Below are 17,171 nucleotides of genomic sequence, written 5' to 3'. Positions count from 1 at the left end.
AAAGAGATTCATTATAATTTAAAAAATTGAAGTAAACAAATATTTAAAATATATTTTAATTTGAATATTTGTTCTTTGTGTCATTTTGATCAAGTGATATATTATAACTTTTATTAGTGTATAAAAAAGAGATTCATTAGAATTTAAAAAATTGAAGTAAACAAACATTTAAAATATATTTTAATTTGAATATTTGTTTTCCTTTTATACTTTTTTGAAATATTTTTTAATTTTATCAACTAAGTTCATTAATGTTGTAGTTTGCAAATTTAATAAATGTTTTGGATCACATGAAATTTTATTTGGTATTCTAATATAAAATATAAACAATTATAATTTATTTTAATGTATTTGGCATCGAAGAAAATCCTCCTAATATTGAATATTTCATAATATTATGTTTTCTTTACCGTAATTTTTTTTCTTTTATAAAAATTAATATTGAAGTAGTTAGAACATGGGTACGGGTATGGGTACGAGATTATACCCGTTACCCGGTGGGGATGGGGATGGGAAAAAAGTTTGATACCCGTTGGGTTTGGGTATGGGGATGGGGATGAATTTTTTATGCGGGGATGGGTATGGGATAGTGAAACCCGTCCCCGCCCCGCTCTGTTGCCATCCTTACTCAGCAGAAAACAATACCAAAGAACCAGGAGAGAATCTAGACTCGAAGAACTCATCAGTATTTGGGTTTCACATTAAATAATGTTTCTATTAGAAAGTAACTCTTATTGGAAATGATACCATACCATCTCCAAGTTCCAATATAATAATATGAAAGTAACAGCTGAATATAAATTACATAAAAAATTAAACAATATAATTATAATTTCAATTTTTATAAAAAATATTTATTTTTTACAATTTAAAAATTTAGTTTTTTTAGTTAATATAGTATTTTTAGATTAAATGAGGGAAGTAATGATATTTAAAGAAAAAAAAAATTTACTTTCGATACTAGAATATCATTAAATAATAATTAATATTAGAGACAAAAAATAATTAATGATTTTAATGACTAATTTAAATATAGTTTTCCTTATGTTTTTAAGGTCCACACATCAAACTTCTGTACAGGATATGACACATATTTGGTACGCTAATTCGTTTGTTTATTTGAAAATAATTGAATACGATACATGATATATGTATATTGAAAATCATATAAAAATTCATAAAAATATGATAAATTTATAATTATTATTATCTAAATCCAAATTAAAATGGGTTAAATATGTTTTTGGTCCCTTAACTTTAAGTGAAAATTGGAATTATTTTATCTTTGAAACTTTGGCCCAATTTAGTTCCCCAACTTTAGAACTGTGTAGATTTAGTCGTTTCAACCAATTTTTTTAAGTTTATTTAACGTTTCGAATGCGTTTTATAATAGTTTCTTAACTAACATTGAAGTAAAAATGTGTCAAACGGTATAAACAACTCAAATGCTATTATGAAGTGCGTTCGAAACATCAAATAAACTTAAGAAAATTGGGTTAAAAGGACTAAATCCACGCAGTTTTAAAGTTGGAGGATTAAATTGGATTAAAGTTTCAAGGAGGGACTAATTCCAATTTTCACTTAAAGTTGGAGACTAAAAACATATTTAACCCAAATTAAAATCATTGATAAAAAATTATAGATTGATAAAAAACATATATTAAACATTGTCAAAATAAAAAAATTATAAAGTATTGTTATCACAATAGTATTACGACTTTATAGATTAAATTTTTTTGATAATTATTGATAAAGTATCCTAAAGTAGTATCTGATACGTGTCCGACACGGATACGTGACCTAAATTGAAATATCGGTGTATCATTGATTAGACTCAATTAAGTCAAGAAAACATTGAAAAATAATTAAATATATAGAATTAAATTTACATTTAATATGCATGAGTTAACATAGTTACTAATTAAAGAATATAATTAACTTTTGTCTTTTGTGTGAAACTGCTTCGGCCATTTGAGTATATATAGATGAATAGTTGTTGTTGAATAACATATTCGATGAGCAACATGGGATCTTCAAGATGTTTCATCGTCAGCGTGACACTCTTGTTAGCCTTCTTCATCATAAATTCAGGTTATTAATGATGTTCTATTCACTCTCTCTTTAGTTTCTCAACTCAAATGAGCCATTTTCTTGTACACTACACATCTTGAGTTCTTATTATGAAACCAAATCTTTGACATAGTTTTTGTTAGGAATTAGGGTTATTGTTTTATTTAAAATTTTGAGTTGGCATTGTTCTTAATAAGATTTTTGTGATTCAGATTTGTGCATTATAAAGGCAGAAGCAAGAGGAATCATTTATCGATTACCATGTGACAACAATAAACAGTGCCAAGATGGGTGCAAAAATCCAAATTGTGGATGTTCATCGATATGCATTGAACATGTCTGCCAGTGTCCACATGATCTAACTTCCATTGATACTGTCAAGTCACCCCACCAAGCACCACCACCACACCATCCTCAACCAGCACACCAAGCACCATCACTGCACCACCATAGCCCACCACACCATGGTCCACCACACCACCACCAACATCATCACCAAGCCCCTGCACCACACCACCACCAACATCATCACCAAGCCCCAACACCACACCACCACCCACACCACCACCAACATCATCACCAAGCCCCTGCACCACACCACCACCAACATCATCACCAAGCCCCAGCACCACACCACCACCCACATCACCACCAAGCACCACCACCACACCACCAAGCACCGCCTCCACATCATGCATCCTCAAATTGAGTCATCTTCTGATGGAATTCATCAACCTCCTTTTCACATGTATTCTTAGTTCTTAATAAAATGTGATTGTTTCATGTTTCAGAGTGTCCTTTTATTGTATCAAAGCTCATCATCGTTGTTAGATTTGGATTGATTGATAAAGACAAATTTCAACTAAGAACTTTTGAAAAATGAAAATGATATAATTAAATTTCTATGAATTAAAATTAATTTAAGTTAATTTGTAAAAAAAATACAAAGTATATTTTTTTTAAAAAAATATTCAAATTTTTACTTCCAACTTATTTACAAATCAATTCTAATTTATGATGAACTTTTTTAATTGTTTAAAAAAACTCAAATAAACATAATCTAATTCGTTATATTTGCTTAATTTTAATTTTGAAATGAAAAGGAGTTTAATGTTGCTTTAATTATTAAAAAATTGTAATGAGGATGATAATAAGAAGTTAAGGTATCAATCAAATTGAACCAAATTGTAATCTCTAAACGAAACCAATGAATATTATTAATGTGGAAGCTACTTCATAAAAACTGAAAGAAGAAATCATTATCTCTCTTTATATACGTATTATATCAAATAGTTGATCCTAAATGTTGAACATTATTAATCCTTTAGACACTATCATTCATAATAATTTTTACTCATCTATTAATATTTTGTTTGTATATTAATTGAACTTATAAATTACCTTTTTCATGGTCCGATAAGTCTTAACAAAAGAACCAATTCTCCTAACATTCACTGCTCACGCGGATAGAAGATGGAAGGATTTGAGGATAAATACATGAAATTTATTCAAATGTCTATTGTCTTTTTTAATTTCACTATGCTGATGAGAATCGATAATGAGACTCTAGGAGAATTCTATTAAATTGTTTTGGGATGAATTTAAGAGAATCGATTCTTCTCTCTCTGAATCAATTATCCTCCCTCCACATATGCCTGGTTTTAGGTTTTAATAATAATAATAATAATAATAATTATTATTATTATTATTATTATTATAATGATAATAATAATGATAATTAATAATAAAAATAATAATACTAATAATAATAATAATAACGATAATAATGATAATAACAATAATGAAATAATGATAATGATAATTAATAATAATAATAATAATAATAATAATAATAATAATAATAATAATAATGATAATAACTTCAATTTCATTTTAACATAATTTTCACTATTTGCATTTAAATTTATATCACATTTATCATTTATGGTAAAATGATAGTCATCTAATTTTATCCATTAAAACATTTTCTTTTATTTTTCTTACACATCACATTATTCACAAACTTTCGTCTCAAATTCACTCAAATCACACACAAATCTTTACCTTAATTTGAACAACCTTACATTCGCTTCATTTTCCTCTCAAATTCAATCCCTAAATCCATTTTCAAATCCAAACACAAAGTGTTCTAATTTGCAAAGCATGGTACCTAGGGATGGTAACGGGTCGTGTAGGCACTGATAGTACCTACCCGCAACAACAAAAATTCACCTGCAACCCATTTATTTACTCGTCGGGTACCCGTTTAAAAAATACCTACAGATATATGTGGATATCCGCACATATTTAAAAAATATATTTTATAAATTTTTAAAATTAAATTTAAATAAAATTACAAATAAATGTAAAATAAATTAAATTTAAACTTAATTTAATTTAATCTAATAAAATGTATATTAAAATTTAATATTAATTAAATTTAACTTAATAAAACATAAAATTAATTTAAATTTAATTTTAAATTTTTTGCTGGTAAAGGAAATCTGCAGGTATGAATATTATGATATCCGCACCTGATCTATTTATAAACGAGTATTAAAATACCTGCAGGTAACAAATACCCACACCATAGTCAACCCGTTCTTCAACCCAACGGCCTAATGTGCCAAACAAACCAAATTGATACATGTTAACGAGTTCAAAATCCTAACCCGATTCATCTTTTTGACGGACAATCTGTCAAACTTAACCCATTTTGTCACCCTTACTCGTCACCAATTCTCTACCTAACACATTTTTCAAAAATACATTAATCTAATAATTAATTACCTTACATGATCACCTCGTTTAATTACGATTTTGCATCACAATCATCAAAACCTAAACACATTAATAGGATATATTAAGCATTTATTAACCATAGGGATCTAGAGAAAACAAATTTGCACCGTTACCAAGGAAGACAAAAATGTGTGGTGTATCGGTGTCCGGTAGGTAAATAAATCATTTAAATCCGATAATGTGTGGCTGGTACATCCGGATTTACGTGTTTATTAGATTTCGAAATTTAATTATCTAAAATTATAGATATTTATCGGATTTTGATATCCAATTTTATCTGTGTATTAGATTTTGAAATATGGTTACGTGAAGTTGTGCTCACGGGATTTTGAAATCCAATTTTATTTGTGTACCAGATTTCAAAATAATATTTATTCAATTATTTAATATATAATTTGTTGTAGGGGCAAAATGAAAAGGGAAGCTAAATGCTGGGGGTGTAGGAAGAAAACCATTGGGTGGAGGAAGAAGCCGAGTTTGATAAGGTTACTAAAACAACTTGCAAAAAGAAAGCCCATAGCCACAACCACGCATTAGAGATATTGAAATCAAAAAGCTTACCTCAAATTTTGAAAAAAAATAATAATAAATACAATGCATATGTATATTTACAGATTAACTCAACAAATTGAAATGCAGCAAAACATCAATACATTATTTATACATATGTTGCCAGAAATTAATATACATTAGTTTTGTTTCCTTTGAAATTTAAAATTTCTGAATCCTCCCTTGTGTTGGCGCATACATAAATCTTCAAGAATGGTATCCCTAGTCACCATAGTTGCTGAAAGAAAAATTTATATTTCTGGACTCATATCCGAAGAACTAGGAAGTTCAGACACTTTAACAAATGGTAAAGGATGTATGGTCTTTTTTTCCGTAAAAGGAAGTAACTTTCCAGAATATAAGCTCTTTATGATCCAGCTAAAAGGCTGCATGATAAGTGAGCATGATAAGAAAAACCCACACCTAACAGAAATATACATCAAGTACATAAAATAGAGCATGATAAGTGAGAGGGGTTAATCATAAAAATCCAAGATTGAAATGTCAAGAATCTTCACATGACAAGTGAAAAAAGTTTTAATAATCTATGTGTATACACCGAACGTACAAAGTGAGAAAAGTGTTTGTATGAGAGGGTGAGAAGAGGAAATCTAAACTACACAGATTATTAAAATTAAATTAAAGTAATGTACTTTTTAAGTGGTTATGTGATTATTAAATCTTAAACCATAAAAGATCATTCAAGGATAAGATTAGGGCATTGTCATTTAACTTTTATAAGAGGTCATGTGATCACTATATATACAGTGAGATAGAAAATGGAAAAATTGTAGAGCGTGTTGATGCACAACCAGCAACTTCATTTTAAACAAAATATGGAAAGCACCATAAATAATCTTCAAATCTGAAATACGGAATTACCACTTACCATCATTGGAATATTCCGCTCTTGGGCACAATGCTTCAGGTGACGTGATATTGTAGCTTTATCTTCAACTACAATAGCTTCAACCCAAGTCCCTTCCTCATCAATGATCCGTACTAACCCTTGAAGAGTTTTGAACACGTGTCCACCTCCATGCTGAAAAACAAACATACGAATCGACATTTTAGAAAATGTTGACATATTGTATCAAAGGACCATTACTATAATCTGTATCAGTGCCTACACACCTACATTGCATTGTTATACCTACATTGTTACATTAAAGAGGTAGATTTAGATAGCTTCATATTAGACATGTATCATGTATGGCGTTGATATTTGTTGAGATTCTTGGATGCATACAAGATATATTAGTTACATCAGATTTCATTACATTCCAAAGTTATCAAATATATATATATGTAAATTAACAAAAAGCTACCGAATAGTTTTAGAAACAACCACTAAAAATTAAAGTTGCGGTCAACTAAATCAAAAAGAAAAACTCACTTCTTTTCATAATAAAATAAAACATAAAAACAAATAACAATTAGTAAAAGTGGAAATTTTACACAACAAAAATAGCACATATCAAGGGGCAACTTAAGATGAATGAAGAAAAGAAAAAGGTAAAAAGAAGGATCTTACCTTGATGATGCATGCCAATTTGGTGCAGAAACTAGGCTTCCCATGAAGCAGAATGCGTACTCTTTCAAATATATGTTTCTGGTTTATTGGGTGAATTGCCGTCCCAATCCTGGACCACTTCATGTCATTTCGATTGGGAAGAATCATGTATCTAATAAAATAAAACCAGAATCATTAAACAATGGAGAAGGATTTGAAGATCTTGACAGCAAGTATATTTAAAATTGGAGACACTGTCAAATATTTCCTGATTCAGAAAACATTTTAAGCAAGAGATCTATATATTAAGAAAATCAAACCTTACATCAGCTAAGTCATTGCAAAATAATACTAGATGTGTGATTAGAAAGTAATATAGACAACTAACGTAAATGCCACATAAAAAATGATTGCAAATAAGTCAAATTACCAAAATCTGTAAGTTGAGTGTCTAAAATTGTATAAATCTTTCCACAACGATTGGCACATGCAGTCCTAAAAGCTATCAGGAGAAACAAACAATAATAACAGTAATATTATCTCACTAGGTGAATTCACTATATAGATCAAATTATGGCATCACACTCGATCAAAAACCAAATCATTATATATTAAACTGTCAAAAACCAAATCCTTCTAGATGTTTTGGCTGGGAAGGAAACAGAAAAGGCATGTGCGTGAGGGCGTGCTCTCGTAGACACCTATGAGACAGCAGAGGTAAGGAGGATTACATAGAGAATTCTGTTAAAGAGAAATGGTTTGGAATGTGAGACCAAAGAAACTTTCTTTGTGACAGATGTGTTATAAAACTCGGACCAATTACTGAACTGGTCACGATACTGGGTTGATGGATTACTAGTTGAACTGCATAAACTCGCCTATGTTAAATACATAAACTTATATGTAATAATTATATATTTATAATATACATATATATATATATATATATATATATATATATATATATATATATAATTTGACATATATTCATCAATAAAACATTCTGGTTCAATGTTTAAGTTGAAGCGTCACTTAAGATTAAAAAAGAGAGAAAAATATATTTTTAGAGGGCTTGAATAACACCTCTTATGATCTTCTATTTATACGGATAAAAATATGATACAATGAGAAGACGGAAGACCAAAAGACTCTTATGTACAACTCATAGGTACAGCAGGAAGTAGTTCCCAACACAACTACTTTCTACCCAGATTTTAATAGTTATTCTAACAGCGTCAAACCTATGGTGTTGGGTTCAAATCTCAGAGGACAGTATACATGTGCATTGTCCTAACCCAGCATCTCTTGGCAGTGTATTAGGCTATCTAGACCAGCCAGGACACCGTTTACTGATTCGGTAACATCAGCATACATCAATGACAATTTATCCCATAACAAGGTAACTAAAATTTAAGAGAAGCGCAAGTCAATTACCAGTGATGATGCAACTTACTTTTCAGGTTTCAAAATAGTTCCAGATGAAAGACAATCAATAAGCCAATCAACTTTTAGTATTGAGGCACCAATAGCACAACCATATAAGAATTTGGTGGTTTGCAGCTGAGACAAACGAACAAAGACTTCATCAAACAATGCAATCATTATATAACAAATACATAATAATTAATGTTGTACAAACAAGGAAAGAAATATTCTTTGAGTTTTGCATAAAATATTCAGCTTCTAGATGCAGTCTTTCTTTGACACTGAACTTAAGCTTTGGTTGATTAAGTTATTCTGTTGCTCCACGTGCTCTATTGCTAAAGTTTGTGTAAAACTAAACGGCATAAGCCTTTTGGTCAAATGGTTTTCTGAAACAAAGTATCGATAGCTATTGACATATATGGAAAGATTAAGAATGAGAATGAGCTGTGACAACCAAAAACCATTCTGTTTCAAGCAATTACCAGGCCTTAGTAACCTTAGTAACAGAAAGCCTCTCATAATGGGTGTCTAGTGCGTAAATTATGGTTTTTTAACAAAAATCAAGAACCTATTCTTAATGATAAGTCACAGATATAAAGATTAATCAATTCTTTATCATTAGATTGTCATCTTGTGTGTAATTTTAGTTGTTCTGTTACACTTTAATCATTGAAATGAATCCCTAGTGCCATAAAGCGGGAAACAAGAGATTAATAAAATGAAGAAAGAGAGCAATGGCATAATTAGCAGAAGTACGGTTATATTGATCATTGTACACAAACCTTTCTCATACATAGAACAATGGGGAAATGGGATAAAGTTGAATGTCGCTTGCCCAAGGAATTTTGAGAGGGAATATCATAAAGAACCACTCCACCAGAACTCCTTATAAGTGCTTCCATGTCCCTTTCCTTCTCACTAGATAATCCGGTTAGAAGGAACTCTATACCTTGAAATATATATCCATTCACTCTGTTTCTGCAAGAATTTGTCAAAGGATGTCTCATACTTGGCACAGAATTGGTCGATGACTTTGAAACTCGCTGCCTTTTTGCTCTGACAAATGAACCTACATTTAGCAAAAAATAAGTAAAACATAGTATGTAAAAACTGAAAGATACATTTCAACTAGAGAATATTGATGTAATATAAAACCATTCGCATTTCTTAACAACTGAGGTTATGGGATAGTTGGTTCATGATATGGTATTAGAGTCTTTAAGACCAAGTGGTCCCCCCAAAAAATCAGCACAAGGAAGGTGGATTTGTGCATTATCAACAAGTTAGGCCCAAAGAACTCGTGGGTGAGGGAACAAGCTAACCATGAAATTTAAGTCATTCATACGTCTTTACCTAACAGATTAACCTTTTGGGATAGTTGATTGGGCTCTTAACAATTAAACAAACTGAACAAAATACTTACATCTTTTATGTGAGGATTCCAAATTTGATAATTTCCTTTTCGGATGAAGCCCCTCCACTTTTTCTGAGAAATGCACTTTCTTCCTGATTCTAACATGTTCACTGTGGAATTTATTGCTCTCAAACTGCAGTTCATTAACAGTATTGTTCTTTTGATTTTGAACGACAGTTTCTGGCACTAGATGTTCCTTCCTAATTTTCTCTGCAGTGACATCATTTGCAACACTCACAGGGCCTAGCAAGCACCGGCGTATCCGATGGTTTAGAATAAGAGGTGTATCTTGTGTTGGTTCTGCCGAAATGTCATTTTCATCTGCTGGTTTTAACTCATTATAACACTTGCCATTCGTTATTTCAATAATTGACTTATGATCAACCAAATGCTGATTATCTTCTTTGTTCTTGTTTCCATCTGCGTGCGTTGGAGCAGATAGGCTCTCTGGAATCTTCGTGCCCAAAGATGCTGCACTACCCATACTCTCATCAATTGGAAGTGCTGTCAAATTATAGTTTAAGTTGAGATATTGGTTTGGTAAAATTGTGCTATAAGTCTTAAGAGAAGAATGTTCAACCCTTGCTAACTTCCGAGTGACTTGTTCATCCATCCTTGCTTCAGTGATTAGAAGATCCTTATCATCTAGCATGGACATAACTTTATCATCACTACGGTCAAAATTAACATTCTTTTCCAATATCCTTTGAAAATTATCCACCTCAAATTCAGAGACGGATGGGACAAAATCCTCAGAATCATTTCCTTTATCAATATGAGTATTGTAATTGGCATGCTCTAAGGAAAGGCTACATGGAACAAATGAACAGAGAGGATCAGTCAATGATGGACTAAAACATCTGATCACATCTTGAGACTGCAATATGCTCTCATTAGGTTTGTTATGTGAGCCTTCAGAAGGCACACTTAGCTGAGAACCAATGGCACAGTTGGGATCATGGTTCAGAACACGAGAATTCTCATCAGGAACAATATCTACGGATTCTGTAAGAAAGCTTGTCTCTCTAACAAGTAAATTTGGAATCCCTTCTGCATTCTTTCGATTCAATGAAGATGAATCTAATTCCTTCCAAAAGGGAAACAGAGTAAAAATACATGAAAAATAAGATGTTTAAATCCGTGAATGAATGTAAAACAAATACAATATAAATAATGAGAAAAAAGCAAATTTTTAAATGAACATAAACTGTAGGGAAGTGTACAGAAAGTAAAAAAGGAACAAAAGGGCAGCCACGTAGTAAACGAAAGAAAATCATTTGGAGGAAATTTGCCTCCAATCATAACAGAAGTTCCCCTTCCACAGATGACAATTTAGAATTCCACACAACCACACAAGCACCTGATAGAAACAATGGTTTATATGCCATCAACATGTATGAAAATCCAAATATGTAGAAAATCAGGTGTGCTTAGATTCTTTTTGTTCCATCAGACAAGTGTTCATTAAATAGCATTGATACAGTGATAGCAAAAATAAAGCGCTGACACAATCTTGATGGAGGAATGCAACTAACAGCCATGAATAGATAGCACGCCAATTACTACTGTTCAGCAGGAATTTGCAAAATATTCCCTTTTAACAGTGAAAATTCTATAAACCGTCCCTTTCTTCTATCAGATACCAACTATCTATTATAATTAGCAAAATATTTCAATAGAAAACTGTGCCACCCAAGTTGATGATTTTAGGCAAAGTAAAAACTCAATATAAAGAATATTTGTCTTCCTTAATTCTTCTCTGAAAAGAAATTAGCAGTAAGCCTTTTCTAAAGAAACAGTTCTAAGTCTCATCATATTTACCACGCTTAAGATTTTAGAATCATTAATGCATCAACAATAGAAATCAGTTATTATGACTATATAGGTTTTATATGTCAGGTTGCAGCAATAAATTGCGACAAAGATTACAATAACCTCAACTTTACTACAATGTTACTGGTTTCTTCACATCATACTATTAGCTGTTAACTACAAAAGAACAAATTATTATTTTTATTACGTTTGGTGTGCCAAATGTCGACCACGCACACATGTTTATATTGACAACAAAAATATTCCTAATAAACGTTAATCGTAATCAAATCATACAGACATTAAAATGTGATACAAGTACCATTCATATTTATAAAGTCTAAAGGAAATTAGGAAACATGTGGAAGTGATATCCTTGCATCAGACCTAGGAATAGGCAATAGCCATTTAATTTCAACAAGACTCAAGATGAATTTGAGGGTCAGTCTAAACTCAAGACAATTGTGCTAACTAGAATATAAAAAGAAAATGACAGTTTTGCATGACTAACAGAAATGGTAGGCGAAGGAAAAAGAAGAAACACCACACCTTACATGTCCACCCCCCTAACCAGCGACTTCTAAATCTTTCTGGAGCTGGGTAAGTTGCCCAATTCTCCTTTTCTGAATCGTTTAACAAAAGAAAATAGATAAGCTTTAAACACTGGACAGAGCAAGCAGATGAAAATAATGAGTAAGATATTAAAACTCACTGAAATTTCCAGAAATATCAACATGTGACGAGTTGACATTGTTTTGTAGCTTGATAGAAGTCAAGTCAAGCATAGGCAACCCAACTGTCTGGAAAATGGAAATCAATGTAGCATCAATTACTTAATATAAAAATCATGTAATAGTATAATGCTGCTCAGAAACAACTGAGATAAACAATACCCAAAAGTGAGACTGCTAATTTGTTTCCTTATTCATTAAATCATTCTTTTCAATACAAACCACCCGCATATCTTCACCATATCCCTTAAGCTTCCAATATAATTGATATAGTGGCCTCTACGACCAAGCGGTCTTCAGTTACCAAAATGTTATATTTCAATTTAAGGTTGGGGGACCTATGCACACTCAAAGCCCAAAGAACTCTTTCATAAGGGGATATATTAAATACATAAAGTAAAAGCCAATAATATGCCTTCACGTAATAGCCTAAGCTTTTGCGATAGTTGGTTCATTAGAAGCTAAATTTTGAATGTTGTGTCAATAGGTGGAATAAAAGCAAAAGGAAAAGAAAATACTTTACCTGGTCGGGGACCAAAACATCGGTACTTCTCCCTATGAGTTGATGAGAAATAGGAGGACTATTATCAAAATGTTTGAGAGTGTTTTCACCCAAACTAGGATCATCAAAATGCATCTCCTTTTCACAACATGAAGAATGATGAAATGAGTCTGTATTTTGCTGCATCTCCTTCCCCACGTTAACTTCTAACTGTTTTTGTTTAGATGTATCATCAAAATTGTGAAGCTGAGAAGTATGCTTACCATCACTATTTTTATTATTGCATCCACTACCTTTTTCAACATTAGACACACCTTTTGATTCAAATATAGTTGAACTGCAGAGAATATCCTCAACAGGAACACCAATAAGCAGCCCTATATCTTCATAGGCATCTTCCATGATAAAATCATTCAAATCAGAAAGAGAATCACTGTAGTCAGATTCCTCATTTGAGGATTGGAAGCCGTCTTCCAATCCCTCAAGTCGTGCCTGCTTTACTTGAAGTGCAACTTCAAGTACAGCTTCTGTATGCATTGTTTCTAAAACTGAGTCCAGCTTCACTAAATCATGTATGACCAATGCCTCAGATGCAGCAATAGAAAGTTCAATTGCATTACTTACATCAGCACCTTTAACAGAATCAGTTGTATCAACTAGAGATTTTGAAGCATCGTTCTCCACAGTTTCAGGGATGAAAGCAGCTGGAAAATCTGATTCACAGGTAAGATGATCCATAATCGAATGCATGTTTTCTCTAAAATCAATAGAAGGTTGAATAGGTTGCAATGAGAAAACAGCACTTGGTGCAACTATATCTTGAGATTCATTCAAATCTTGGGTCGGGAAAAAGGGTGAACCATTATCTGAAGAAAGACGCAGACTAAAGTGAAATACCTGCTTCAATGAAATATAGATACATCAAGGAGGTCTTAGTCTTAATAGAGTTAACAGTTTAAGTAATTTACCCAGTAGCTCAGAAGTAAAATTTACAGACACGTTTCACAAGAACAGACTTTTACACGTAAGTGTGCTAGTGTATATTGTTGAAAACAGTGACATCTAATTCACTTAGAGAATTCACTATAAGCAAAGGACTGATCTTCTAAAAGCATTTTTTGGCTACTTCCTTCAAACTTCCGTGTCCATGCTTGCTATTACAATTTACAAGTGACATTCAAGCACAAGAATTTGTCACCGAGTCAATTTAGCCACCAGAAGAAAAATATATGAAAACTAGCTATCTGATATTGCTGTAGCAAATAAGTAAACAAAACACAAAGATGTTTTGGCAGATAAGAATTGAGGAGAATAACAGATAAATATGCTCTCAATCTTTAGGCGGACACGGATCGAAATTATTAGTATCTTATTGATATCTATGTCTTTAGGAAGTTGTGGATGTATGTAACTGTTGTGGTGTTATATATGTGGTGTTACAAAACATGTAAGGGGCAGTTAACGTGTTGAGTTAGTTTGTTTGTTTGTAGTATTTAGAAGGAGGGAAGTCTTTGACAGAAGGAAACCCTATGTAATAGATGTACCATTCTTTAAAATTTGATCGATTAAAAAGAAAAATAAACTCACATTTTCAGGAGATGAAGCAACGCTAAGAGGTGAACTATCATCTCCAGATAAGAATAAATGACAACTTCTGTATCGACCTTCTTCCCTTGATATTGCATTGAAATATTCTCCAGCATTACCAGTCTCTTCAGAAGGTCCTGGATCCTTGTTCATTCCAAAGAAGAGAATGCATCAAAAAAAAAAAAACTGACCAATCTAACATTCCCATAGACTTTCAAAGTTGAAGAATAAACATAGATGCCAATGACTTTAAACTTTAAAAAAAGAAACAGCTTTGTACAGCTAACTATCCACGTAAAGATGGACCGTTTACTAAGGCATCACTAGAAATTAAACATACAAAACCAATCATCAATCATTCATATACTAGATGTTATAAACTTTTTATTTTCTATAATTTGGTCTTCTATTGGTTTAAATGAAACAACTGGTTGAATGGTAGAAAGATGTATCTTGTGATATTCATTTGTGATCTGTAGATATTGAACATCTATGAATAGTACTTGAATATAATAACAATTGAACCCACAAAAAAAAATAAGGAGCATAATCTCAGAAAGAGGAATTCTAACCTTTGCTTCTTTGTATGAAGGGGCTTGAGATTCCTTAAGAAATTCAATAGACCCATTAGTTCCAAGACTCTGCAGCCAGCATGGAAGCCAAGCTACTTCCTGCAACATGTTCATACGCCACGTACAATTACAAATTGAAGATATGCAAAGCATAATATTCATAAAACCTGTCTTATATGCAAAACAGTAAACAAAAACCAAAATATTTTCTTAGGATACATACACATAAAAATACACACACAACAATTATAATCACGGTGATAAGTTTTCCACTAAACGTTGCTAATGCAGCGACGATTGCAACCTCGATGTGAATGAAAAGGCCTCCCAATCCGCACAATTATTACACTGAGCAGCAATTGAAAACTATAACTATAATTTCAAATATCCATACTTCACTTACAGATAAGTACAAATTTCCCAAAAATCTAAAACCCCATAATTGCAGAAATTTGGAATTAATAATATAAATCAGAGTATCATCAACATGTAAAAACAAGACCCCTAATATTACAACAACAACAACAACAAAAAATCTAAATAAAACCCCGTGAAAAAGAAACACCCACCCAAAATCGAACAAATAAAATTCTCAGCCTAGCTCCTATATAGCACTTCAAGTCCTGTTTAAATTTTCACAACCTTTTTCAAGTTATCGCTTTTTTTTTCTCGTATATCATACAAATGAAAATAAAAACAAAAAAAATAAAAGACAAAAAAGATCGAAAGAAAAGAAGCGCAACTAACCTCAGAGAAGTGAGGAGGACGAAAAGCTAGGGTTGCCATGGAAGAAGTTTCTCCCATTGTTTCGGTGCCAAAGCAAGAGCGAACTGAAAAGGTTTTGGCGCCAAATGATAGAACTCGCGGCGGGTTAACTATGCGTCGAGGAGAAGGGCAAAACAGTCAAAGTCAAAATTTGAATTTTAAATTGAGGAAATAAATATATGCTTTTTTAACATTTATTTGGTTTAAATATGATCATCTGTTTTAACTAGAAAAATATGAACTTCAATTCTTTTTTTTTTAAATGTTTTTGAATGTGTAATACATAATTATTTTAGACAATTTTTTCCATAAAGAGGAGAAAACTTAAAGAAAAATTCTTCAATAAGTTCAAATGCAAGTTAATTCGAACAAATTTTTCCATATAATTCTTCTACATTTTTTATTTTCAATATATTAAAAAATATTTACGGCCAGTGTAATCTGAATATAAAAAAAAAGTTTAAATATTATTTTATTTTCTATGAGAATATTTATTGCTTTAAGTTCTTTTTTACTCACCAGTCTTACATCACCACTTAGGGTGTGTTCCTTTGTGTAGATGGATATGGAGGAGAGTGTGAAGATGGATTTGTATAGATTTAGGTGGATGGATATTTGTGTTTTTTTGAGTGGATTTAGAGGGTAAAGTGAGTGGATTTGGAGATAATTTTTATGAAAGTTAGTGAAAGATTTGATTGATGTGATAGATAAAATTATATGTTAAAATAGATATATTTATTAAGTTACCATAATACTCTTGTGTAAAAAAAGAGAATGATTTTTTAATTTGAGGTTATAAAAATAATTATAATTAATTAATACGAATTAAAAAAATATTAAAATTATATAAAATTTTGAAATAAAAAAATTAAATTTTTATGAATGTAAAAAAAATTACACAATTAAATTTAAAAAAAATATATATAATTAAATTTTAAACTAAAGTTAAATAATGTTAAAAAAAGTCAAAAGAAGTCAAGAAAAAGGTAAAAAAAAAAAAAAAAAACCAACGACATCAGTGTTGTAATCGATGTCGCCCCCTTTGAAAACAAGGCACCGGTTACGTAACCGGTGCCGTCCCTCTCTCTTCTCAGCACAACACTGGTGCCCACACCGATGTCATCCCAACCTCACACAACAACACAACACCTCACCACCACTGGAAGACACTGGTGCCTCACTCACTACCCTCACCTGCCAGTGCCATCCACTCACCACCCCAACACCTACCACGCCCCTGCAACACCACTCACAACATTGGTGCCCACACCGGTGCCATCCAAACCTCACGCAACAATGACATCGGTGCCTCGCTCACCACCCTTCACCTGTCAGTGCCATCTATCACCACCCTAACACACTGGTGCGCCACTCGACCTCCAACACCAGTCATGCCACCACCCTGCAACACCAATCACAACCCGACCGC

The 17,171-nt window shown here is 31.9% G+C and overlaps 1 protein-coding gene across 1 annotated transcript; it reads right to left on the bottom strand.

Moving 5' to 3' along the window:
- Positions 1-5,439: 5,439 nt before the first annotated feature.
- LOC114179567 lies at positions 5,440-15,802 on the bottom strand. The gene is made up of 12 exons (XM_028065958.1): positions 15,725-15,802; positions 14,978-15,076; positions 14,406-14,549; positions 12,840-13,715; positions 12,298-12,385; positions 12,135-12,208; positions 9,783-10,860; positions 9,142-9,428; positions 8,388-8,494; positions 6,956-7,106; positions 6,311-6,463; positions 5,440-5,807 (listed from the first exon to the last, which is right to left on the bottom strand). Exons 1-12 carry the CDS (start codon positions 15,779-15,781, stop codon positions 5,673-5,675), a joined length of 3,249 nt encoding a protein of 1,082 aa, XP_027921759.1. The 5' UTR covers positions 15,782-15,802; the 3' UTR covers positions 5,440-5,672.
- Positions 15,803-17,171: the final 1,369 nt, after the last annotated feature.

This window comes from Vigna unguiculata, chromosome 1 (genome assembly GCF_004118075.2).
Source record: "Vigna unguiculata cultivar IT97K-499-35 chromosome 1, ASM411807v1, whole genome shotgun sequence".
NCBI classification, from domain to species: Eukaryota; Viridiplantae; Streptophyta; class Magnoliopsida; order Fabales; family Fabaceae; genus Vigna; species Vigna unguiculata.
Note: the sequence above shows the minus strand (reverse complement) of the source record. Positions and strands in the feature narration are given on the sequence as shown.